The 26,590-nt window shown below is 40.0% G+C and overlaps 1 protein-coding gene across 3 annotated transcripts in view; it reads left to right on the top strand.

Moving 5' to 3' along the window:
- Nucleotides 1-5,863: 5,863 nt before the first annotated feature.
- RTTN (rotatin) overlaps nt 5,864-26,590 on the top strand; it is a gene marked incomplete at its 5' end in the record, with an annotated part of 141,732 nt that continues 121,005 nt past the window's right edge. Inside the window, 10 exons of one of the 3 annotated variants that reach the window (XM_079717941.1) lie at nt 5,864-5,900; nt 6,241-6,428; nt 7,285-7,462; nt 9,348-9,437; nt 11,525-11,615; nt 12,975-13,089; nt 14,050-14,200; nt 17,267-17,432; nt 19,951-20,136; nt 22,611-22,722. In XM_079717941.1, coding sequence (XP_079574067.1) covers nt 5,870-5,900; nt 6,241-6,428; nt 7,285-7,462; nt 9,348-9,437; nt 11,525-11,615; nt 12,975-13,089; nt 14,050-14,200; nt 17,267-17,432; nt 19,951-20,136; nt 22,611-22,722 — 1,308 coding nt within the window. Of the gene's footprint in view, nt 5,901-6,240; nt 6,429-7,284; nt 7,463-9,347; nt 9,438-11,521; nt 11,616-12,974; nt 13,090-14,049; nt 14,201-17,266; nt 17,433-19,950; nt 20,137-22,610; nt 22,723-26,590 lie in introns of all 3 variants that reach the window. The other 2 variants (XM_079717940.1, XM_079717939.1) reach the window with 2 other exon arrangements.

Here is a 26,590-nt window from a genome sequence, read left to right as displayed (position 1 = left end):
TTGAGTATTTGATAGAAATTGCTATGAATCTGTAGCTCATTTCGGGAGTATTGCCATCTTAACAATAGTAAATCTTCCAATCAATGACACAGGTTGTCTTTCTATTTATTAGGTCTTATTTAATTTCTTTCAATGATATTTTATAGTTTTCAGTATAGAAGTCTTACATTTATTGTGTTAAATTTACCTCTAAGTATTTTATTCTTTTTGATGTTATTGTAAATGGAATAATTTTTTCCTTTTCATTGTTTTAAATTGAAGTATAGTTGATTTACAATGTGCCAATCTCGTACAGCAGTGGAATAATTTTCTTAATTTAATTTTTGGATTGTTTATTGCTAGTATATAGATATAGAATTGATTTTGTGTATTTATTTTGTATTCTCTAAACTTGCTAAGGTCTATTTTCATCTAATAGTTTCTTTGTGGATTCCTTAGGATTTTCTCTATATAAGATCATGTCAACAGCAAACCGAAATAGATGTACTTTTCCTTTCTAATCTGGATGGCTTTTCTTTTTCTTGCCCAATTACCCTAAATAAAACTTCCAGTACAATATTGAACAGAAATGGTTATAGCAGACATCCTTGTCTGCATTGCCACATGTATAATTAAGACCCATATTTATTAAATTGTACAAAAAAGGCATAGTTCAAATTTATGTTGCTTTGCTATTTGAAATGGAACATGAATATATCTTGGTTCCATCCTTCCATTTTAAAAGGGCATAAACTATTTATTAACTTTCTATCTTGGTATTGGAAGGATAAATTAGAATTTGACAATGCCCTTAAAAATTAAATATTATGTAAATTCACAGGACAAAGTTACGGGGCATGATTAGGAAAATTCATGAGAGTGGGATGAAACCTCAGGCTTCAACCATTTTTCCTTCTTAGAGATCAGAATTATTAATAAATCGTGAGCTTTATTCTTAAATAAGGCAGGCTGGGGTCCAGGTGACTTTCCTGGAAGTCGCACAGAATGTTTGCTGTCCTGGGGGACTGTGAATTACTTCTGCATAGCTATTGGTTAGAGACCTTTTGTTTAGGAATCCTGCTCGCATTGTCTTCATAAATAAATTAGTATCCCAATTAATATAAAAGTAGCCTGTAAAAGGATTGCCCCTTTGGGCCAATAAATTTCTTCTCTCTGAAAAATGAGGAAAAGGGGTCAGAGCACTGCTTTTTTTTCCTGGAAATTTCGCCTTGATATGGCTGTACAAATGGTTGTAAGGTTGTGACCTCCAATCATTGAAGCCTCCCTCGCTGAGCAGCAAGGTCGTTTCTGGGGCCCAGGACCCCTCTTATGAAGGGAGCCCCTCCCCTGTAGTTATACCTGCAGGTAGCACTGGGATATGGTCTGACATTGCATTTGATTCCTAGAAAGAGGATTATTTCAGTCCTTTTGGGCTACTATAACAAAATAGACTGGATGGTTTGTAAAAAACAAATTTATTTCTCACAGTTCTGGAGGCTGGAAAGCCCAAGATCAAGGCACCAGCAGATTCAGTATCTGGTGAGGAACTGCTTCCTGGTTCATAGGTGGGTTTTTTTTTTTTTTTTTTTTTTTTCTGTGTCCTCACATGGCAGAAGGAAGGAGGGAACTCTCTGGAGCCTCTTTTACAAAACCAGAAATACCACTTGTGAGGAGTCCACCCTCAGGACCCAATCACCTTCCAAAGGTCCCAGTTCCTAATATTATCACAATGGGGATTAGATTCTAACATGAATTTTTTTTGGCGATGGATGGGGGCAAGACATTCAGTCCATAGCAAAGAGGCATCCTTCACTTTGACAGCTGCTCAAATGTTTATTAGTTGTAACTACCTATTATGGAGGTCCTGGGATAAGTGCTTTCTCTGAGTTATCTCCTTTGGTCCTCAAAGAGTCCTATCAGTAGGTACTATTATTAATCCCAATGTCTACTTGTAGAAGTTGAGGTTATAGAGGCATCAGGTTGTTTTTTCCCCTACCCCAAATTCTTTCCCCCCATTTTCTGTTAATACCATCCTTTTCCTTAGTGGAAGTCTTCTGCCCACCTCCTTGTGACCCTAGCATAGTATCTTGTTATTAGATCTAGTTAAAATATCCTGCCCTACTGTTCAGAGAGTGTGAACAAGTAACCTAGGATCAGGTAATCTCATAATAATGATTCTGATGAAGTTCTTATCATGGATTTAATATCCAGATGTTGAGGGAGAAGGTTTCCTCTTCTCCTTGAGTCATTACATGGAAAGATGGAAGCCTGGATCACAATCCTCTCTTTCCCTACATTTGTGGAGAATTTTGCCAGTAATATAAGAGAATGAAACACACTGAGAGAAGCATAGCAAAGAGATTGAGAAAAAGAATCGTGATATTTTTGAGTCTCTGAGGCCAGATCCTTTTCTATAGTGAGATAATAAAAACTCATTTTTGCTTACTCGTTCGAGTTAGAGTTTTGTCATTTGCAACCATAAGCTTATCCACAATTATGCAGCTAAGGTTGCAAAGCTGGTTTTAAATCTCTGCCTGTCTGGCTCTAAAGTTTGTGCTCTATTCAATACTTTGGTTATACAGCTCTGAGCCAGATATTTCAAGTGAGTCAAGTAGCAGGAATAAAGTGTATGAAAGAGTCAGGTTCACCACTGGCAGACCTACTGTACATAACCCCAAGTGTTAAAATTCATGTCCAAATTGTGAGGAGAGCAAAACCGCACGTCTCTTTGAGAAAACAAAATTAAGCATTTCTTTTTCTCCGAGAATAAATCACCATAGATAGTAGTCATATGAGTTCTTAGAAGGGCAACTGAATATTTCCTGTGTAAATATCTTCATCTAATCTGAATGATCTGATATAGCAGACTGAGGCAATGACTGATTTCTGGGTATGACTGTAAGGTTGAAGAACAATTGAGAATTAAGTGGATCTCGGGAGTAATTAGTAGAATTTGACCTGTGCTCTGGGTCCACATGTGGTTCTCCATAACGTTGCAAGGCTTGTGCTGATAAGCAGACCTCAACATAGAAGATCTTCATCCTTCACCCCTTTCCTGATCCACATATGTACTGCCAGTTGAATGACTGCCATTTACCATCATGTAAAATTCGACGTGTATTTATTTTGTTTGCACTCAAATAAATATAACAAAAACTGTTGTGAGTATACATAGAAAGTTACAAAGATACATACACATACAGTTCTCCATACATCTACGCAGATACCTATTGTCCATTTTTTTCAAGTACTTGGGCATCATTTAAAATATTTGACCTTGAAGTTCAAAATTACAAAAGCCCTAGCTGTTGACTGGGATATAAAAAAGTAGACATTAATAACTAAAGTATATGCAACAAAGACAGCAACCACCCTTCTAAATAGATCTTGGGTGAAATAGGAAATATCAAAACAGTAGTTTCAGGATGCTTGAGAATAATAACAGAATATTATAAATCTGAATTCATGATATATGATTGATGATTTTCTTAGGTGCAGATTCATGGACTTAAAATTCACTATAACTAAATAAGAATAAAAGTAAAGCAACAAAACCTTAACCTCAAGAAGTTAGAAAAGGAATGGTAAAACAAGCCTAAGGAAGGAAGGAAGGAGAAAGTAACTGATATTAAATAAAAGTACAGTTAATACATTAGAATATATATATATTTTTGGCATGTGGGATCTTTGTTACCTGACCAGGGATCGAACCCTTGCCCTTGCAGTGGAAGCACAGAGTCCTAACCACTGGGCCACCAGGGAAGTCCCTATGTATGTTTTTTTTAACAGTAGAATTAATAAATTGAAGGTTGATATTTTGAGGAAAAATTGGCAAATCAATACTTAGTCTAATAGGAAAATGATGGATAACTGTTTTGCTTTGAATGTAATAAGCAGGACTTAATGATTTTTGTCTAATTAAAAAGCAATATTTGCTCAACAATAAGTTAGAATATAAAAGCAATGTAAACTATATCATTTCATAGTTTGATCCCCCATTTTACTTACAAAATGGCTGTTTTAAATTATTTTTCTCCCACAGTATCATCACCCCATACCCACTGACATCCTCAGTTTATTATCACCTAAGACTGTTCAACTTAGAAATATCATTGAAAAATTATTTCTCTTATTCCTCTGAACTGTTTTGTGCCTTTTGACCTTGACATTTCAAATCCACAGCTAAATCCTTCATACCTGTATAACTACAGATACTTCTCAGCTGGTAAAAGTGCCTCCAGTTTCTGTTTTTTGGGTCCATTTGGGACACTTATGCATCAGGAACTATTGTCCTAGGGTTGAGCAAGTCAGCCACTGTTACACTCTTGGCCAGGCAGGCTTAGGTATGGGCTGTCAGAGTCTTGGTTAAATATCCACAGTCTCTTTCTTCCCCCGTCTGATTTCTTTCTGGTTTCTCCCATTAGCCACAGTCAACTGGATGCCTGAGGGCCAGGGAGCCTGGGTGGTGTAGCCTTTTCCTGTGTACAAGTCAGTTACCTGCAGAGGCTGGCAGAGAGGGGAGGAGCCACTGGAGGGCCACATGGAGAATAACCAGCATGCTAGCTGCCCCTTCCCCTTCTGCTCTTCCTCCCAGAGGTAATCTGGCCACACAAGCTTTCTCATTTTCCCTGACTTTGACAGACTCACTCTGAATTCTTGCCTTTGCATGTACTGTTTTCTTTGGCAGAAATTTCCTATTCCATTTCTTTGCCTGGCAAACAAACTTCTACTTATCCCTCAAGTTCCAGATCAAATGTCACCACTCTTTTACCTACACACTTGTAGAGGCAGCAAAGTCCGAACAATGGGACAAAGAAACATAAGGTCGGGTCCTCAATCAGCCACTTACTAGCTGACGTGGGCCAAGTACTTCTCTGATTTTACGTAGTCCCCCCTCCCTTTTTTTTCTTTTTTTTTTTTTTTTGCAAAATAGGAATGGGAATTGCTGCCTTGACATCCTTTCTCCAGGGATGAAAAAAATCCGTGAGATAAAATGTTCTCTAAAATGCAAATCACTACAAATTTAGTTTTGTTGTGGTTGCTCTTACCATTGCTTAGATTTTTTTCTATTAGTTCAGACCGATCACAGTGCAAAAGGCAACTTTAGTGGCATTCAAATACGAATTCAAATTCCTACTCACCCCCTTTTCTTTCTACAGCCCCCTTTTTCTCTCCTGTTCAGTTATTACCCCCCACCCCCAACCCCGCCGCCGCTCTCATTTCTTTTTCGGCTTGTTTACTCTGAACCCAGGTATCCAAGGTCATTGGATGATTGTGCAGGTGCATCTCACAGTTAAAGAGGTTAAGTCATTTAGTAACGGCAGGGAGGTAGGGGTGGAACAGGGTAGGTCATCCTAACAAAACGCTGCACTCTAAGTTGTAAAGTTCTGGGAGCTGAGAATTCAGACTGGCAGGGTCATAAACGAACCCCTCTCAGAGGGAGGGTGCAGGGCCGACTTGGGCTTCTGCGCGAGCCTCTGCAGCCCGCGCCACAGCCCGCGCTTGGTCGCCGGAACCCCAGGCAGGCGGGAGCGGTGGCGGGTCCGGAATTCCGGAGGAGAGCACGAACTGGCGAAGACTACAACTCCCGACGTGCACGGCGGCCAAAACGCGTTCTATCCCTACTTGACTCCTCATTCTTTCCAGTTCTTAACGACGGAGTCCGCTGTCTAGGAACTGCATAGTAGTCACTATAGCGAGACTGTAAGCTTCTCTGTTGGCGCGGGGACCGGAACAGCTCACGGAATGCCTCTCACTCTTTGGGTCCTTCGCTCAGGCGTTGAGGAACTCGCTTTCGGACTGGCCGTGTTTCTAGGGGGACAGTAATTGTGGTCGGACGCTGTGGCGCGGCAGTTTAATTCTCCGGCGGCGGCTGGTTGAGCGGGACGAGATGGTCCTGACGGGGCTCATCAGGAAACTGGGTAACAGTCTGAGTTGCCCCTCGCCCGGGTCGCCCACCCGTCGTGGCCACTTGCTGAGAATGGCTGTGTCACGTTTCCGAGGCCGGGCTACCCCGCGACGGCTTCCTGTCTCGTCCGGGCTTCGGCAGGGCAGCCCCCGGGGGCCCACCTCGGACTCTGTGTAAACTCCGCGGTTCGCGTCGTGAATGCACCAGCGTCCTGCGTGTGGAAAAAACTGGTTTCTTTATTTCCTTCTTCACCCCGCTCCCGGCCCCAGCGTAGATAACGAAGTTTTAGGGTAAATTCCCTGTGGGCGTCTCTTTGGAGTCGGGAAATAGCTCTGTGCTGTCTTCTTTGACAGGTCATCAGCTGGCCGAGATCAGGGCGCGCGCTCTCCAGAATATTCTCTGCAAGATTGAGCACAGTTTAATCTGCTGTGCTGATCTGGTTCAGGAGAGGCTCCTTTTTCTCCATTTGCTGGAATGGTTCAATTTCCCGTCCGTTCCAATGAAAGAAGAGGTTCTGAGTCTGTTGAACAGATTGGTTAAGGTAGGATCATTTTGAAATAAAATAAACAAGTGAGTATTTCGTAGTCATTTAATTGTAGCATTTGTTGAAAATTTAAATTATTAATTTTTAAAAAAACAGCTGTGAATGTTGAATTTTAATTCATTTGGGTATATAATGCCCCATCCTCCTTTTCTCTTATTTGTGATGTTGAATGTCACATTGTCTCTGCTGTGTTCTGAAGTAACACAGTTTCTGAGTTCAGGTATGTTCTGATTTGGGGGATCGTCTTTGGAGGTTAATACTTGTCATTCTGTTTTCCCTTACGGTTCTGTTATTTACATGTTAAAATGAGATGTCTTTGTATAAAAGAGAACACATTTAAAGATAAAGTTATAGACCATGATACTAAACAGCACAAGTATGTTACATTGTTTTTCCCGTATCTGTTTTTCAGATTTATGTTTCTCAGTCTGTCTTGAGAGTAGTTAGTTGTCAGGGTCAAATATCAAAGTGGCAGGTGTAACTTTTCCAAACTGTAACTCACTATGCAGTTGTAGGGGATACTTATTACTTTGGCATCCTTTGAGTGATTGGAGGTAGAAGAGTATACAGTGAGTGTCAGTGAAGAGAAGTAATTAATTTAATAAATAAAAGTAGGAATGGACAGTGTGCATTTCTAGTGTTCAGTGTCTGGGCTTTTCTCTCATACGTGTTATTAAATGTTTTACGTATGTCTCTGTAAATCTACGTCTTATGTATATCACTGCAAAAATTATGTTTCAAAAAGGAACATCTGGTATACCAAAAATAATGTCATGTTTTGATTGCTGTAAAATAAAGTCTAGAGATTTTGATATTTATAGTTGTTCTCAAGACACTCCTTTTCTTATTTCAGTATCCCCCAGCAGTCCAGCATTTGGTTGACCTTGGTGCAGTTGAATTCTTATCTAAACTTCGTCCTAATGTGGAGCCGAATCTACAGGCTGAAATTGATGGCATTCTGGATGGACTTTTTATTCTTCCTTCAGAAGTTCCTGACCTATATTCTGCGTGTTACCAAACCAGTCAAACTGGTAACTCTTTGGAATCATTCTGATGAAATCAATCAGTCAATCAATCTGTTAAAATATAATATATTGGTTCTAATGGTTAATTCTAAGGAAAAGGAACCTTAGATTAAAAAAACAAACAATCCTCCTCCTCTCCCCCCTGCAACTCTTATTTTTCTTATGTTAACTTACATGAATTTGATCTTAATTCCCCTCCTCTAATGTTACAGAGAGGAGGATACTTGTGTGTTTTTGTTTTGGTCAAGGGGCATAAAAGATGAAGTGACTTTCTTTTTGTGAGACTAGTTTGACAGATTATTTTTATAGCAATAACAACAGATTTTCATTGAGCACTCATTACTGTGTGCCAGTCGTTGTTTTATATATTCTATACTCGCATTTTGGGGCTGTGTTCTTCATATAGGGAGGATGTCTGCCCTGCTCATGATTTTGTTACGGGGTCCAATCAAAATGAGCTACACATGGTATACTGGCTAAAATCAGAGTCAAAGAGACATGGATTTAAGTCCCACTTCTGCCACTAGTTGGGTGACCTTGGCTAAGGTACTTAATCCCTCTAGGCTTTAGTTTTTTCATCCAAAAATTGGTACAATAAGCAAGAACATCTTATAAGATTTTTTTTTTTTTTTTTTTTTTTTTGTGGTACGCGGGCCTCTCACTGTTGTGGCCTCCCCCATTGCGGAGCACAGGCTCCAGACACGCAGGCTCAGCGGCCATGGCTCACAGGCCCAGCCGCTTCGCAGCATGTGGGATCTTCCCGGACCGGAGCACGAACCCATGTCCCCTGCATTGGCAGGCGGACTCTCAACCAGTGTGCCACCGGGGAAGCCCCTATAAGATTTTTGTGAGGATTAAGTGAGGCAATGTCTGGACGGTGCTCAGCATAGGGCCCTGCGTATGTTAAGCACAGAATCCTTGTCTGCTACTGTTACTTGTTATCATTTGATGTCCAGTATAGTGCCTTGCTCATGGAAAGCATTTAAATTGATTTGAAGGAAAGAAAATTCTCTTGAAATTTATATGATTGAGTAGTAAAAGTATAAAAAACTGTGTTTTTGCTCATTTTATCTGTTAGACCCTATTCTTCTCTATGCCAGTGCTGTACTGCCACTGCTGTGACCCTCGGTCCTGCTGTTAACAAGAACAACAGTAGCAGCTGCCATTTACTGAGTTCTTGTGTGGTTGTGGTTTTTAACAGTGTATTTTACGGTTCCTGTCTAAGTTATAACAAATAAAGTAGAATCTTAAATCATGAATTTTCAACCTAGTTCCTTGCAGGTGAGTTTAGAGGTATGGTCTAGGGCTAATTTTTAGTTTTCTGTATTAACATTAGAACTACTGGCATGAAAACTTCAAACAGAAAATTACAAAATTTGGATTTAGCCTTTTCTTCATTCTCAATCTCATCACAACTGAAGTGATAAATATGTAATCATGTATGATAGAGGATCGTCAGAGTTATTGAAAGATAGTGTCTGACTCTTGACAACTTTTTCTTAAAAAACATGAAAATTGAAGTGATCAGGAAATATGTAGAGTAAGGGAGAGGAGAGAGATGGACTAAGAAGCTGAGATGAACAGTTCTTGAATAAATACCTTGTAACAGATTCTTTATGTACATTGTGGATGTTTTCATTCTAAGAAATAATTGTAGTTACATAACAGTAAAAGAGAGAGGAAAAAAACCCCTCAATTCGAAATTGACTCGGCATCCACATTTTTTTCCTCTTTAGGAGGACAGATTATTCAGAGAACCATAACTGGGTTATTTTTCTAGTTTTTAAAGTGATTCAAAAACTTAAGATAAACCATTTATATTTGAAAAGAGCAAGTTTCTCTTTCAGCAAATAATGCATCAGTAACACAGTAATATATATTTTCTTTTCAGAATTGCCACAGCAACCTGAAATCTTAACGGGATATTTTCCTCAAGACAAAAGTACTTTCCAGCAGATGGAAGTACCTCCGAGACCTATGGGTGTGTATCTACAGGGACGTAGGTCCTGTCTACCTGGGAAATTGGAAATTAATGTACTTTGCCTTATTGTTGTGAAGACATATTGTGGTCAGACTTAAATGTTTAAACACCAAACTGAATGTTTGTTCCCTCAAGTTAGATTAGGATATAGAGTCTAAATGGTGAAACTGTATGTTATTCTAAGTGCCTTTGACCAGCTCTCTAGGCAGTGGTAACGGTGGCCATGGTACTTGGTGCTTATCGAGCCGGGAGTCTTTGTCAAGAGCTGAGCTGGGCACTGTACATGCCACCTCATTAATTCTCCAGATCACTAAGCGGTACTGTCGACCCAGTGACTCAAGCCAGAGGCTCAGGGTCAAATTAGTTTCCTCATTTATCTTTACTCCAACATTCAGTTGACTGAAGAGTTCTGATTTAGAGCTTCTCTCAGGAATCTCATCCAGGTCTTTTTGCATCTGGTCTCTGGTCGGTCATATGCCGCCTCCTCAAAGAGACCTTCCCGAGGACTCTAGCCAGAGATCACTTTTTATCTACATTTGGTTTTCTTCCTATATGTATTTATTATATTATGTATTCATTTACTTCCTGTTTGTCTCCCTCATTATAAACTTAATGACAGCTGCAAATACTGCTTTACCTGTGTGGGTGTGGGGAACAGTGCCAGAAATGGATTAGGCACTTAGTATGCATTTCTTGAATGAATGAATGAATCTTCTTGGAGTCCCAGTGAGGTTGATATTATTATTAACCCCATCTTACTGGTGAGAACACTGGGGCTTAGAAAGGATAAAACCTTTGTACCAGGTGACACAGTTAGGGCTTGGTTAAGTGAGCATGTACTTCACATCTTACTGCCTGCATAGTTGAAATAAGGCTGCTTCCAAGGATATATATGCGGACGTCAAGCATCCAATTTAACTCAGTTTGGAGGCCCTCTGTTACAAAAAACGATTTCGTAGAAACTCTCAGGTTGAGTACAGCATAAGAAAGAACAGAAAACTTGTTCAGCTGTTAAAATACTTTACCTTTCCTTTCTGGAAAAGTTTTGTTAGGCTTATAGGGAGCTTTGGTTTTGACATGGTAGTTCTTTGTGTTTGTGGCTGAGAGGCTTAACTGAGTGACAACGAGAGACATCTGAAGGGAGATATCTGAAGGGAGTGTCTCCAGGGCTGGGCATCATGGGTATTTGAGTGAAGCGGTTGGAACATTCAGGAAGATTGAGATGGTAACATGTTTCTATGTGAGTTGCAGTTTGTGGATTGATGGTGTGGCTTATTTTGGGCACATCTTTATGTGTGCAGTATGAGCCTGCCCTTCTCTTCACCCACCTCTTGTTTTTCCCTTAGAAAGTAAACCCTGCTTTTGTGTTAGCACTTTTGAAGGAAGCAACTGCTATGTTTGAGAATTTAATAATACTATTATCTGAATTTAACAATTCCATGCTCTTTTCAGAGCATTTGGCAGACAGACTACTGGCCATTTGGAAGGGCTTATGTGTTGCCACCTTAACCTGTACACTGTGTGTTTCAAAATAATTTGAAGGAAGGTAGTATAAAATTGCATTTGGCTTCTCGGATTTCTTTTAATCTTGTCTGAGCACTGATATTTGATCTTTAATCTTATGGTCTTCAAGTCATCTTCAAAGAGGTTTCAATATCTAACACGATTTAGGATATTTGAACATGACTAATTAAATATAGTATATGATTACGTTTATATCGTTTTTAATTTCTATAGTTAGAGATCTCCAAATGCCAGTTCCTTTTTTGTTTATGTTCTATGTTCTGGTTAGCCACATGGTGAAATAGAAAATTTAATTGATGCTCTAAATGTCATTCAATATTGGTTTGTGTTTAATACCCTTCTAATAATGATATGTGAGTTCTGTTTAAGTTATGAGAAGAGAGCTCTGTTATTTATTCTGTGAGGAAACAAATTTGAAGCTGATCTTTTTGGTATATTTTAGGGTACTGTAAGCTGTGACTTTATTTGAGGACTTGTTTTAAAGGTGAAGCCTTATTCTGAACATTGTGAGTCTGTCAGCATTGTCTCCTTTGATGCCTTAAGTTTTGCTCTTCCATTAGCAGCAAATCCGACTGTGAAGTGTTTGAAGTTTTCTACCTTCCCTTGGCTCCCCCTGACCACAGCTGATAGGCATGTTCTCTCCTCTAATGAAAGGTATGGTACCTGATGTATTTCAGGTGTTTTGGCTTTTGGTATTGATATTTATAACCATGAAGTCTGAGAGTTATTACTGTACATTTTCATCAGGAAGAAAGATACTGAGTGGCTGTGATAGGTAGCAATGGGAATATATGAATGATTTTCATTATTTCAAAAAACAAGCCAGAAAATTCCTGTTTGCCTTTAATCAGGCTTCACATCAAGTTTCTTTTTTGTGCTTAGAATCCTGTGCACTCCTTGGTGATATGAGTCATCTCTTATCGACCAGATTGCCTGGCCATTGCTTAGGCCCTTGGTGAACAAAAATGGAGAAATTAAACATAAATGCAGTCTTTTTAGTAGACAATGTATTTCAAAACATGAACTCTGTTAGGAGAAGGTTGGGGACCACTGATCTGATCTGATGTATTGGATTTTATTTGGTCATCACCCCGAAAAGTAGATCGTCAATATCTAGAAGTTTGGAGACCGTTTTAATGTCTAGTTTCACTTTTTGCTGAAACGTAATTTCAGTGAATGCCACATCAAATGAGTTGTCTGCCTTTTTTTGGTGAGAATCTGAAAAATAAAGACCAACTTCTAGAGTTAGGGCCCAATACAGGGGGATGCTATTAAATGACTTTGGATGATGGCCCTTTTTACTGATGGGCATCAGTAAATTCTCTTGGAATAACATACTGAAGAGGTAGTGTGCACACGGGGATGGGGCAGGGGTGGTGTTGATCTGTCACTTCTGAGTCGGTCGCTAAGGAAGGAGGAGGTATGGTTTCTAGTGGGTGCCTGTGGGTGGTGAACTGTCGGTGGACTGGAGCTGGGCTGAGAGCAGGTTTGGTTTCTTGGGGTGAGAGGTGAACGACTGTGACATCCCTAGGAGGGCACATATTGTCAGAGAAGTTGAGAGGTGTCCTCTCCATGAGATGAGAGGAGTACCAGCTTCATTCCCCTCGAGCAGGGAAGAGCAGTAAGGAATCTAATTCCTGGAATTTAACTCTGTACTTACTAGATCTCCTCTGTCTTATTTCCTGATTCATTCAGCAGATTTCATTGATCTCATTTCATGGCATTGTGATAGTCTTTGGGTACACAGTGGTGGACACCGTGTAGTCCCTGCTCTTGAGGAGGGTCTAGTGGGGCTACAAAGTCAAGAGGCAGTTACCGTAGCACAGGTTTTGGGCACATGAAAGAGCACACCTACCCCAGGGTTGTTCATTGATTAGGGAGGAGATTTGGGAAGGCTTCCCAGGGCAAGATGTCTTGGCTGAGACCTGAAGGATTGTGAATAGGTTACCTAGAATCTGGTATAGGTAAATTCTTTTTAAAAGTAAATAATACTGTATTTTGTATATTTTGTAGCTCTTTAAGAAGTAGTAACCACACTTTAATCTGGAACACCTGTGAACTGTTGAAAGATGTTATCATGCAAGATTTTCCTGCTGAGATTTTCCTTCAAAGGCCAAAAATTGTTCAGGTGCGTTTCCTCTGTAATAGTTTTAGATTTTGAAACAGGGAAGTTTTTGCAATGAAACACATTTTGCAAAGTAGGAGTCCTTGGGAAGCAATTTTGCCCTACCATATTTAAATAATGAAGTATTTGGTTCTTTAGACCACTTACTCTCTAACTTACTTAGATAGTGGTTGTTCTCCTGATAGGAAGTAGTCTCATTTGACACATGCAGTCCAGTTTGACGACCTTGAACTTACCATTTATGGATCACTTGGGGAGACTAGACCTGGGAAACTGAGGTTGGGCAGCAGTGACCAGTCTTAATAGTTAGAATTGCATCACTTTGGGTACCTAGGCGTTTAAGGCACGGTGCTGGATGCTGTGGAAATATGGCAGAGGTGAGCAATGTAGGTGGATTCTTTGCAGTGCAGTTTATTGCATACGTGTATAGTAGAGAGACTGGGATCCCGAGCTGGGATTGTGGTGTATCCACGGCATCTGGTAAGGCTTGGTACCCTTGCTCCACAGTCACGGGGCTGAGATGGGTGCTGGTGAATGGCAGCTATGACTTCATACTGTCCCAGCTATGAGTGATAGCAGAGGGAAAGCTGTAAATTATCAAAACATGCGAAATGATTCAGCTGTTGCAGATGTAAGAGGCTTCTTGTGGTTTTTAAAAAGTACTGTGTAACTTAATGTCCTGAATGGGGAATAATTCCTGTGTTCTTCACGATAGGTACTCAACTAACAGTTCAGATATGAGAAACTCTGACTGTTGTATTTAAATTTTATCTTACTTTGACCCATCTTCCTGCATTATGCCAAGTCATTTTTGCCCTTTTCTGTTTCTTATGTTTTATAAATATTTGCACCTTATCTTAATTCCTTTGACTGTTCATTTAACCTCACTTAAGCTCCACATCCTTCTTTGAAAGTCGAGCACTTTGTTCCCTTGATCATTTTCATAGCTCTTCTTTATTTCAGAGCCTTTTATCTCTGTTGAAACTGGCCTTTGGAGGAGATGGAAAACATCGCCTGGCACTGCAGTCAGTGTCCTGCTTGCAGCAGCTGTGCACGTATTTAAGAAACAGACTTAACTTTCACCGAGATCCAAGTTTTTTCTCTAGTAAACAAGGTATTTATGTTTATATATTCCTTGGTCACTGGTGGTTTTTTTAGATTCTTCCAAGAACTCCCCATTATATTTACTGTCAGGGTTATTGTGTATACATTTTCACAACATAAATTCCCCATTCCTGAATGTAATCAAATTATAATCTTTGAAAACAAACCATACGAATGACAGAAGCACTCATGATCCCATCCTCTTTTTTTTGATAAGAGACATTTGTAAGGTGTTTTTCTCCCACGTATGCTGAGTGTTGTTGGGAGCCAAGGACCAGGATTCTGAGTCCAGCTATTCACATGGGACTTCGGGCATTTTAGCAAGTTATGTGTTGTGTTAAGAAATTGTTTGGTTTGAAAAATACCTATTTGTATTTTATGAAAACTATTTTTATGCAACTTGTGGTGTAGGCAGATATTATATGATAGCAGTGCCAGACTTGTCAGGGAAAAAGCACCACCTAATGGCCAAATAGAGTACTAGGCTGGCCAAACTAGCATTTACAATTTAGGATTTCTGTGCACTTATGTAATACAATATATATTGAAAGTCGAATATTAAATTACAGTGGTTTGTCATCATGCTTCATAGTTAAGCCCTATTTTGTTGAGAGTTTCACTGATCCTGTGCTACTTGAATATTTATCCTTTATGTTAGCTTTATTATAGACCTCAGGGGGCATGGGGTTTCCTCATTAACATTCTTGAGAGCTTGTGGGTACCCCATATTTCATCAGAAAAAGAGTTATAATGTGGGTAAAAATAGTGGATAAATCAGAAGACTTATTCGTGTATTAAATAAATATTTATTTATCACCTACTCTGTGCCAACCGATACTCTAAGGGGTATAACACTGAACAAAACAGATAAGGTCCCCACCTTTATGAGCTTGTATTGTAGAAGGTTGGGACAGGTAGTAAACAAACAAGTTTTTAGATATGAAGTGCTCAAAGGGAATAAGAAGAGTGATGTGGCAGAATGTGACTGGGGATGTGGCTTTCTCGGGTAGGATGGTCAGGGAAGGTATCTGACAGGAGGCAAGCTGAAGTGTGAGAAGGAACCTCCGCTTGAAGAGCGGCAGGAAGAGTACTCCAGGAAGGTCAGAGGCCTCAGCCCTGAGGGCCACACGCTTGAGGAACGAAAATCAGGCTGGTGTGAGTGGAGCGTAGTAAGCGGGCTGGGGGTACAGAGAGGGGAATGGGGTGAGGTCAGAGAGGTGGCCTGGGCCCAGGGTGCAATGGCACTGGCAGACCTTTGTAAGGATTTGATCAGTATATTCGCAGTATTGTGCGACTCCCACCATCACCTGTTTCCAAACCTTTGTCATCATCCTAAGTGGAAGCTCTGTAACCATTAAGCAGCTCTCCCCATTTCCCCTTCCCTCTGCAGCCCCCGGTAATCTCTCGTCTATTTTCTGTCTAGGTCCCTAGACAGAGAGCGGGATTGTACAGTATTCATCTGGCTTATCTCACTTAGCGTAATGTTTTCAAAGTTCACCTATGTTGTAGCACGTGTCAGAACTTCATTTTTACGGCCGAATGACATTCCACTGTATGTACACACCACATTGTATTTATGTATTCATCTGTTGGTAGGCGTGGGGCTTGTTCCCACCTTTTGACTGTTACGAGTGATGCCGTGGTGAACGCTGGCATATCTGTTTGAGCCTCTGCTTTCGATTCTTTAGGTGCTTACCAGAGCAGAACTGCTGGGCCATACGTTGATTCTACGTTTAGCTTTCTGAGGGACCGCCAAACGTGTCCCACGGCGGCTGCGCCGTTTGACATTCCCACCAGCAGCAGTGTATGAGGCTTCCAGTTTCACCAAACTTGTTTTCGCCCAAACTTGTTTCTTTTTCTTTTTTGTTAACTGTAATCCTCCTAGTAGGTATGAGGTGGTATCTCGTGATTTTGATTTGCATTTCCATAATGACTAGTGACTCTAGTGACTTTTCACGTGTTTACTGGCCATTCGTATATCTTTGGAGAAATGTCTATTAAAGTTTTTTGCCCATTGTTAAATTGGGATGGTTGACTTCTTGTTTTTCACTGTTGAGTTTTGGGAGTTATTTATATATCCTGGATACTAAATCCTTATCAGGTATATGATTTGCAGATATTTTCTCCCATTCTGTAGGTTGTTACTTTCTTTGTTTTTTTTTTTTTTTGAAGATCTATTTATTATTTATTTACTTTATTTATCTTTGGGTGCGTTGGGTCTTCGTCAAGGCACTCGGGATCTTTGTTGAGGCATGCGGGATCTTTTGTTGTGGCGCGCAGGCTTCCCTTTAGTTGTCACGTGCAGGTTTCCTCTTCTCTAGCAGTGGTGTGCAGGTTTTCTCTCTCTAGCAGTGGTACGTGGGCTCCAGGGCCCGTGGGCTCTGTAGTTTGTGGCACGCAGGCTCTCTAGTTGAGGTGCACAAGCTCAGTAGTTGTGGCGTGTGGGCTTAGTTGCCCCACGGCATGTGGGATCTTAGCTCCTGGACTAGGGGTTGAACCTGCGTCCCCTGCATTATAAGGCAGATTCTTTACCACTGGGCCACCAGGGAAGTCCCGGTTGTTACTTTCTTGTTAATGTCCTTTGATGTATGAAAGTTTTAAATTTTGTTGAAGTCCAGTTTATCTCTGTTTTCTTTGGTTGTTTGTGTTTTTGGTGTCATATCTAAAAATTCATTGCCAAATCCAAGGTCATGAGGATCCACCCCTATGTTTTCCGCTAAGAGCTTTACAGTTTTAACTCATGTTTAGGTTGTCAATCCATTTTGAGTTAATTTTTGCACAAGGTTTGAGGTAGGGTCTCTGGGACGGTTTTAAGTGGGAGGGTGCATGATTCGGTCTCCAATGTTGTAAGTGAACAGTGTTGGCTAAAAGGTTCCGTGTAGTCAGGTCAATTAGACATGAACCTAAATGTGCTAAGGGAGTACTGCAGAAAAGGTTGACTTTTACTTTTACCTCATAGAAGCATTTCTACTATCTTAATTTTGTTAATCTTTTTTTCCTGAAGAATGACAAGAACTATATAATCAGTAATCTGTCTCTACCAAGGAATAATTTTATTCTTTTTTTTTTCCCCCAGATACAGTTTCCCAAAATTCTTCTCTGTCTTATTGTCATGAAGCAAGAGTCACTCATCATTCCCAGAATCCTTCTCCAGGAAGCAGCAGCCCTCGGCCTTCTGTGGTGGGACGCACAGGCCAGCGACCCAGAGGAGACGGCCAGGACTGGGACGCCGCGTCTTCCAGGTGACTGTAGGAAAGCCAGGTTAACTTGTGCGTGTGTTTCAGTTTTAGAGGGAGATTGTTGTTTTGCTCTTTCGTCTTTTCTTTTGAAACATTAACACAGGTATTGGCCTTGTGTTAAACCAGTGACTTTCATACTTTTTTGACCATGACCCCCAGTAAGAAATAAGTATTATACTGCAACTCGGTACTCAGTACACAGACATATACTCTGTGTATGTGTGCGTGTGCATCTGTGTGTGTCCACTGAAACAAAATGTTCACAAAATTGTTCTCTCATTCTGTGTTACACAGTGCATTTCTATTTCATAAAAAAATGGTGATTCTGACCCACTGAATTGTTTTTAGCAGCCACAAGTGGAGTGTGATCTAGTTTAAAAGCATAGTTTTAAATGCTAGATACTTTTTGATAACATTTTAAGCCCACTTTTGTAAGTTTAATCATAATTTAGATGCATTGGTGTTTACTATTAAAGGGAATGATTGGAGAATCTATAAAACAAAGTCCCCTTCAAGGTGCACAGTTACGGTATTTTATTTGTTGGTGTAAAGAAAGATATTTATATATCTAGTTTTCTTAAAGGCATTGGCATGGTATTTGTGTGTTACCTCGTTAGGCTACAAGCATCTTAAAACCTCTTTTTAAAAAATATTTATTTATTTTATTTTTATTTATTTTTGGCTGTGTTGGGTCTTCGTTGCTGTGCGTGGGCTTTCTCTAGTTGCGGTGAGCAGGGACTACTTTTTTTTTTTTTTTATTAGTTTCTGCTTTATAACAAAGTGAATCAGTCATACATATACAACTGTTCCCACATCCCTTCCCTCCTGTGTCTCCCTCCCTCCCACCCTCCCCATCCCACCCCTCCAGGCGGTCACAAAGCACCGAGCCGATCTCCCTGTGCTATGTGGCTGCTTCCCACTATCTATCTACCTTACGTTTGGTACTGTATATATGTCCATGCCTCTCTTTCGCTTTGAGGGACTACTTTTTGTTGTGGTGTGTGGGCTTCTCGTCGTGGTGGCTTCTGTTGTTCTGGAGCATGGGCTCTAGGTGCGTGGGCTTCAGTAGTTGTGGCACACGAACTCAGCAGTTGTGGCGCACAGGCTTTATTGCTCCGCGGCATGTGGGATCTTCCCGGACCAGGGCTGGAACCCGTTTCCCCTGCGTTGGCAGGCGGATTCTTAACCACTGCGCCACCAGATAAGTTCTTAAAAAGCTCTTTTTAAGTCTTTTCTTCAGTGTCATTCTGCTAAATGCTCAGTGAGACCAGCACTTGTCTGTTGGCTTGATTTTTCTCTTGTGACGTGGCTACTGCTGCTCCAGGCTAACACTGACTCAGGCTTGCTGCATGTTTGGTGTTACGTTAAGTGCTTCATGTGCTTTGCCTCCCGTGGTAGTCCTCATAACAGTCCTATAATAGAATTGGTATTATTATTATCATCATTTTATAGAAAAGCCTGAGGTTTGGAGAGTCTGGGAGCCAAGCCCCAGTTTATACAGCTGGTGAAGAGCGGGGCAGGGGTGTGGACGGGGCAGGGGTGTGGGCAGTATATGGTCCGGGAGCCTGTGCTCCATGTCCTTACGGGGTGGCTGGTGTCGATCAGGTGTGGTTTTTCCCTTTACCTCATTCTCTGAGCTATATCTAGTGTGCTACGTGCTTGTAGATGTTCACTCCTGAGTGAACGTCCTCCTGGGCCCTTTCAGAGTTTGAGAGAAGCCCAGCTCATTTCCATATTTTGGGATGCTTGGCTTATTGGAATTGAAGAAATGACAAAATGTATTAAAATTTGGGAGTTTTACGTGTTCAGTAGTGTTAGTGCATCTCTGTGATTCAGCTTCAATTGTGGATAACATCAAAAGTCAACATTTTGAGGTGCTCTATAAATGTGAAGTTCAAGCCTTTCTATGGCACTTTTATCCCCACCCCACTCGTTTACACCCAAGGTAAAATTTTTTTATAAAGTAAGCCAAGAAGGGATGTTCTATTTTGGGGTACATTTTCAAAATCATATGTTGACTGTACTAAATAAAGTAATCCATTTCTCATCATGTTTTTCTGGCATTTTCTAGAATTCTTCAGTTGCTAACATTGGCTTACTTAGAACATTTGGTGAAAATCACAGAAAATCTAGGAAACCATACGAACTATTTAGTTTTGCCTTTATAAGTTACAGAAGAACTTTGCTATGAATCTGTTTGCTTTCCTTTAGAAATGGATGGGTTATCAGTTTTCATGTTGATTGCTACTATAGGAATGTTGACACGTTTGGAGAACATCAGTTTGAAAAGCAACATAAAAAAAGCATTCTTGGTTTCACTTACAATTTTGAGTCATCTTTATGGAATTTAATCTCATAAATTTGTCAAGGTTTCTGTAAATCTGACCAGAATTGTTTCATGGAGCAATATAATTGTGCACGGTATGAGTCTCCTAATATGCCAGGCAGCAGCTATGCAGTAAATCTGTTTGGGGGCTGTTTCCATACTCAAGGTTTATTATTATCCTTGTCTACTTTACAGTGGAAGTAGTAGTCACGCTCATGTCAACTCAAGGGTCTCCCTCCCTTCCCCTTTGGACATGGTGCACCTGGACCTGCCAGAGCTGGAGGCTGAGGACACGCTAGAGCTGCGATTTCAGCAGCTGAGCCTGCCCCAGCTCTGCGTCTCCATCCTGGAGTCTGCCGTTCCTCTCTTAAGAACAGGTTGGTTGTCCTTGAAGTCAGAGTTCCTTTTGTATACTTGGTGTTGTTTTGTCTATTTCCTAGGACTCTAATTTTTCTCATTTTTGCTTTCTATCTGTCTTAGGACCTTTAAAATCTGGATTTACTTACCTTTTTTTGGGGTACAGATTCCTAAGAACTTAGTAAGGTCTTTATTATGTCTTAATTAAACGTGGGTGCCATGGAGCACTGTTCAGATAGAGTATCGCCTTCCATTTCTGGCCTTTTATTGCACAGACTTCTATTTGTGTGTGGCTATTTTGAAGGTAAGCACTGAAAAAACAATGCAACTGGAGTAAGTTAGAGAAGATGGACTGGCATGAATAGACCAGAATAAAACACTCTGGCTTTTGCTCTTTAGACATTTTTTGAGTTGCTTTCAGTTGTTCACTCCTCCTACTCAGTTTGGTTTTTTTTTTGCGGTACGCGGGCCTCTCACTGTTGTGGCCTCTCCCGTTGCGGAGCACAGGCTCCGGACGCACAGGCCCAGCGGACATGGCTCACGGACCCAGCCGCTCCGCGGCATGTGGGATCTTCCCAGACCGGGGCACGAACCCGTATCCCCTGCATCGGCGGACTCTCAACCACTGCGCCACCAGGGAAGCCCTCCTACTCAGTTTTTACTTGAGCTATGAAACATGTTAAAAACCATGACAAACCCAACACTGGATTTGTACCTTTGCAGTAATTTCTTTTTCTTAAAAAACAAAACAAAACAAAACTCAGAAAACCCAAACGTTCTGGAGTTACATTTTCTCTCAGATGTGCTGGGTAAGTTTGCAAAGATGTACTGCAGTATATACACTGGGATGTAGTTGTGATTCTAGTGGAGAGTGATGAGAAGGATAACAATATGGCCGATGTCCAAGAGAGCCTAGTAATCAAACAGGTTACCACGCATTGAGTACCTGCTGTGCTCAGCCCCCGGATGTGGTCTTGTGCACATCATCTGTGCACGCCTCGCACCAACCCATTTTATACATCCCTTCGTGGTAATTACTGCTTTTCTCCCTGTTTTACAATGAGGAAGCTGAGGTTTAGAGTGCTTTAGAAACTTATCCAAAGTCAAATAGTGAAGAACAGAGGCTTGAACTACGGTTCTGGGACCAGAGTCCATGCATTTTGCAAGGTAAAGAAAGGTTTGGAATAAATAATGATTTTTATTCTCTAAATATATACATTTTAAGTAGTTGATAAACTTGTCAAAATATAAATACAAGATAAACAGGTTTTGCTTTTTTTTGTTTATACTGGCTGAGTAAAAAATCTGTCCCATGCTGATGGTTCTTTAAGTCCTATGGCTATTTTTTGCCTGCTTGGAAGTGATAGGGAGGAAGGCAGGAGGTAGGTGTATATTTGGGAACATTAACAATTTTTTTTATTCTGAAGAAAACTCTATACCTTAACTTCTCACTGACTGAAGAACTCTGCTTCCAGGAGTGAGGAATACATATTAATTTATGTACTAATAATGTGACATGAAGGAAGATCTGAACTTCGGCATCATCAAGTGTATATGTTTGTCTGCATGGTATACTGAGGAGAACAGTTTTAGATTTAATGATTTTGCATTTAACCTTTTCTTAATTTGCTGTAAAAAGTCAGATTGATAATTATAGAGCTGTATCATGGTACATAAAGTTTTCTAAATGTTCTCTTGCCCTTTTGTGGAAAATTATTGCATAATTTGCATTTGTGCAGTGTCGTAAGAGATTTCAAAGAGAATTTGCTCCAGCTGTTCTCATGAAACAACTAATCTAGACCCTTATGATCTGGTAGTTTGTTTTACTTTTATTCATTAGAAATTGACCTTTGGTATGTGGGACAGGAAAGTCTCGATTGAACATTCACCTTACTTAGAATTATGGGTGGTGGAATTCCTTTGTTATTCTATTTCTGTGGAGAAAGGAGATTGCTCAGGTGGGTGTGACTCTGACAGCACAGTTTCCTCCGGAATGTTTTTAGAGTTTAAGGTGAGTGTAGGTTTCCCAGGCAACTCCTGTGTAGGAAACTACTAATTCATGACAAGGCTTAAGCCTTCTAGTCCTAAGTGGGAAATTTATTAGACTGCATCTTCTCAACCAAACCTGTGCTTTGTCACCTATTACACGTAACATGGATGGTCTCTGAATCTGAAAAGTTATTTTAATCTATTTCACAGTGCTTTTAGTTAGATTTTTGTTATACTCTTCCTGAGTATCTTTCCCACTTATGAGCACATTTGATTTTTTGTAGTTAAATAGTGTTATGATCGAAACAGAAGTCTAATGGTGATTGTATATTGTGACTTCCCTATTCATCTCTTTTAAACAATTCTAAAAACATCAAAAAATAAAAATAAAAAGAGAACAGGAATTTGGGGGCATTAGCTAACCAGAAGATTGAGCAATATGATATTCAGCTTTATTTGAATTAACTTTTTTTTTCTTCTCTCTCTCTCTTATTTGTATTCCTAGGTAGTAGACAAATGATAATAAGAGTTCTGGAATTGCTTGCAGAGGATATGGTACTTACTGGTGAAGCGATTTCAACAGACATCTGGGATGACAGCAGTCTTTTTGCTATGGATATGGTGAGAATCAAGGTTTCCCTTGGGATGTGGGTAATAATATTAGTATTTTATTTTATCTTGGTCCTTTTAAGCTGGTTTCATTGTCTCATTAGTCTTTGAAAACTTTCTTTGTTTTAGACACAGATCCCAGGCTTATTTTGCGCATAGTCTGGAATAGGCCATTTCTCCAGAGATTCTGGTTACTTTTAATGGGGGAAATGTATATCAAGACCAAAAACAGGCCATTAGGGCTGCTTGTAGTTATGGTGATATCATACTTTCCCTTCAGTATTAGAACTAGGAAATCTGTATTTAAAAAAAACTCATGCATTCAGACTGCTACTTCTGAGTTTAAACTTGTATTTCTTTGCTTGGACTTTATTGCCCTTCATAGATTCTTAGCAACATCAACATAATTGCTTATTAGTTTTAACCTTCAGCATAAAGTAAGTAATTTCACAGTAGCAGTATTAGTATCACTGTGGTCAATAACTAATAAAGTTCAAGATTTTCTTGCAGTTCTTTTTGACTTAGACTAAATCTCACTAAGTACATAAAGTCAAAATTCTGTGCCTTAAAGTCACTCAAAAGAATTATTTTCTCTGTTACCAATTCAGTATACAGTTAGATTTTTGTTTCAATTTGTTTTCATCTTTGGGAATTGTTTTCTCTTCATAAAAATGTAACTCAGGGATGTCTCCCTGCCATCCTGTTTTCTAGTTTATTTTTTCCATTTTTATTTTAGTTTTTGCAAATGTAAGAAAATAAGTACATAGATTCTTATTCCCTCTCTCACATCTTACATAAAAGGTGGTATATCATATACAGTTTCATACCTTGTTTTTACAACGTAAGAGTAAATCCTGTATAGTAATTAGACTTATTGTTGTGACCATTATGTATAGAAATATTGAATCACTATGTTGTGTAAGTCAGTTATTCTTCAAAAACAAGCAAAGAAACGAACTCAGAGGAAAAAAAGATCAGATTTGTGATTAACAGAGGTGGGAATTGGGGAGAGGGGGAATTGAATGAAGGTGATCAAAGGTACAGATTTCCAGTTTTAAGATGAATAAGTACTAGGATGTAATGCAGAACTGCTGTGTGTTATGTATGAAAGTTGCTAAGAGAGTAAATCCTGAGGGTCTCATCACAAGGAAAGGAAACTTTTTTTCTATCTCTCTAATGTTGTTTCTATATGAGATGATGGATGTTCACCAAACTTAACGTGGTCATCATTTCATGATGTATGTAAGTCAGATCATTAAGCTCTGCACTTTAAACTTACACAGTGCTATATGTCAACTATATCTCAATAAAACTGGGAGAGAAAAGAATGCATCCTGGATAGATGGATGGATGTAAATGTAGGCATGGAGATTATTCCACGTTCATACGTGGAGATCTTCATTCTTTATTACAGGCTGCGAGTGCTTCATTGTATATTTATTCACTCAATAAACATGTTAATAGACATAATTGCTAACAAAAATTATGTGAAATGAGTAATGTGCATTTTTAAAAATTAATTAATTATTTTTGGCTGCGTTGGGTCTTCATTGCTGTGCACGGGCTTTCTCTAGTTGTGGCGAGCGGGGGCTACTCTTCATTGCAGTGTGCAGGCTTCTCATTGCGGTGGCTTCTCGTTGCAGAGCATGGGCTCTAGGCGTGCGGGCTTCAGTAGTTGTGGCATGTGGGTTTCAGTAGTTGTGGTTTGCGGGCTCTAGAGCGCAGGCTCAGTAGTTGTGGCACACAGGCTTAGTTTCTCCGCGGCATGTGGGATCTTCCCGGACCAGGGCTTGAACCCGTGTCCCCTGCATTGGCAGGCGGATTCTTAACCACTGTGCCACCAGGGAAGCCCTCCCCCAATTTTTTTTTCTCCCTTTTTTTTCTTTTGCGGTACGCGGGCCTCTCACCGCCGTGGTCTCTCCCGCTGCGGAGAACAGGCTCCGGACGCACAGGCTCAGCGGCCATGGCTCACGGGCCCAGCCGCTCCGCGGCATGTGGGATCTTCCCGGACCGGGGCACAAACCCGTGTCCCCTGCATCGGCAGGTGGACTCTCAACCACACCAATTTTTTTTATCTACACAAATCTTTTGAAAAGAAACACAATTGAAACATTTTACAGTAGGTGTAATATATTGTTTCAAGTCCTACAATTTATTTATAAAATAGGGATAATAGTTCTTATCTTAGTTTTTCGTTAGTCCTTAAGGTTATCACATTATTCTGTAGTACTTTTAGAACATTTTCACATATTGAAGGTTTTCAGCAAGTGAGTTTTCCTTGAGAAGTGTGAAGAATGTTTTATCAGTTGCTTCTTAAAATAGCTCAAGTTTCTTGGCCAGAACATTTATCTGTAAAAGTTAGTCATTCATTTTTAACTTTTGGCTGCTGATCTTTTATGATTCAATGAATTATTTTTACTTTAAAGGTTAAATCTGTTGTGCAAGTGCCAATTGGTATGTTAGAAATGTTAATTAGTACTGCTGCAAATTATATTTGACTTATTTATTTAAAAGAATAAATGCTTCCTAGGAAAAATCTCACCCCTTTGGGCTATATATTAATAGAAGCAGACAATTAAGTAGAATTCCTTAATGTCCCTACTTTTGTGAGGTTTACACAGAAGGCAGAAGCATATTTTTGTCGTGTCATTAAAGGAACAAAGTAATAAATGTTGACCAATTCAGTAATTGAATGCCTGTAGATATGTTATCAATTCTCTAGATCTTTCCAAATAGTGCTAATAGCATTCATGTCTGGAATTCCATAACTCAGTTTATGTAAGCATAGTCAAAGAAATTTTTTCTCCATAAATTGAATATTTTTATTTCACTCGAAGTAAACAAAAGAAAAACTATTTTCACTGAAATTATATTTTGTTAAAATAAAAATTTTTTTGGTAAGCACTTGTAAAAGTTAGGATGACCTGAAGTATGTCATCCCTTTTTTGCCTACCTATGAAATTAAGTTTGTTTTTTCCTTATTCACATGGTAAGTTAGGTTCACGGGAGTAAGGCTCTTTTCCTCATGCCAGATAACCCCAGACTCTTGGGGCTGTTTTCTGTTCATTTTTTGCCTTTCTTCTTTCTGTCACTGCTGTCACTCAGTGTCACGAAAAGCAGTCTTTTCTCCTTCTTTATGACTCATTCCTTCTAAATTCCCATCTGACCAGCTGTGAGGTGGTAACTTAGATTTCCAGGCATGTTGGAAGAATTGCTGGTTGAAGTTCAAGTGAAGTTGAGAGGATTATGAAAGTTTCTAGAGAGAAGGGCTTTGGTATCCAGTAAGGGCTCAAGAAGGGTAATTGAACCAGATTGTGAATTTATAATTGGCTGAGTGAGATCGCTAATTAGCGTATGCTTTTCCTGCTACTGCCACCAGTCCAGAGACAGGTATTTTTAGTTCACCAAACATTCTTTGATTGCTTATTATATGCTAGTGATAAATGGAATAGTGCCTGCCATATCAGTAAACAAAGGATGTCACAGTCATCGACGATTGCAGCCACCTCCGATGGTGAGCTGGTGAGCGGTGAGGAAACTCAGGAAGGAAAAGAATACCTGCCATCTAGCAGCCATCAGACTGCAATGATTTCAGTGAGCCCAGACTCTTGCATCTTCCCATGCGCAGAAAAGTGCTAAATTCCTTAACTTGAGATATCTGGTTTTCTTTAATTAACAGTAATCTTTTGACATTCAGACTCCCTGCCCTTTGTTACAAAACTCCCAAGTATCCTAGCTCCCCACCTCGCCTCCACGGAGCAGTTCGCTCAGGGTTACTTGAGATGCGGCCTCCCGGGCTTGAGGTCCTACAAATTCCCACTGAATAAAACATAACTCTCAACTTTTAGGTTGTGAATAATTTTTTAGTCGACCCTGGGCC

This window comes from Hyperoodon ampullatus (assembly GCF_949752795.1).
Source record: "Hyperoodon ampullatus genome assembly, chromosome: 13".
NCBI classification, from domain to species: domain Eukaryota; kingdom Metazoa; phylum Chordata; class Mammalia; order Artiodactyla; family Ziphiidae; genus Hyperoodon; species Hyperoodon ampullatus.
Note: the sequence above shows the minus strand (reverse complement) of the source record. Positions and strands in the feature narration are given on the sequence as shown.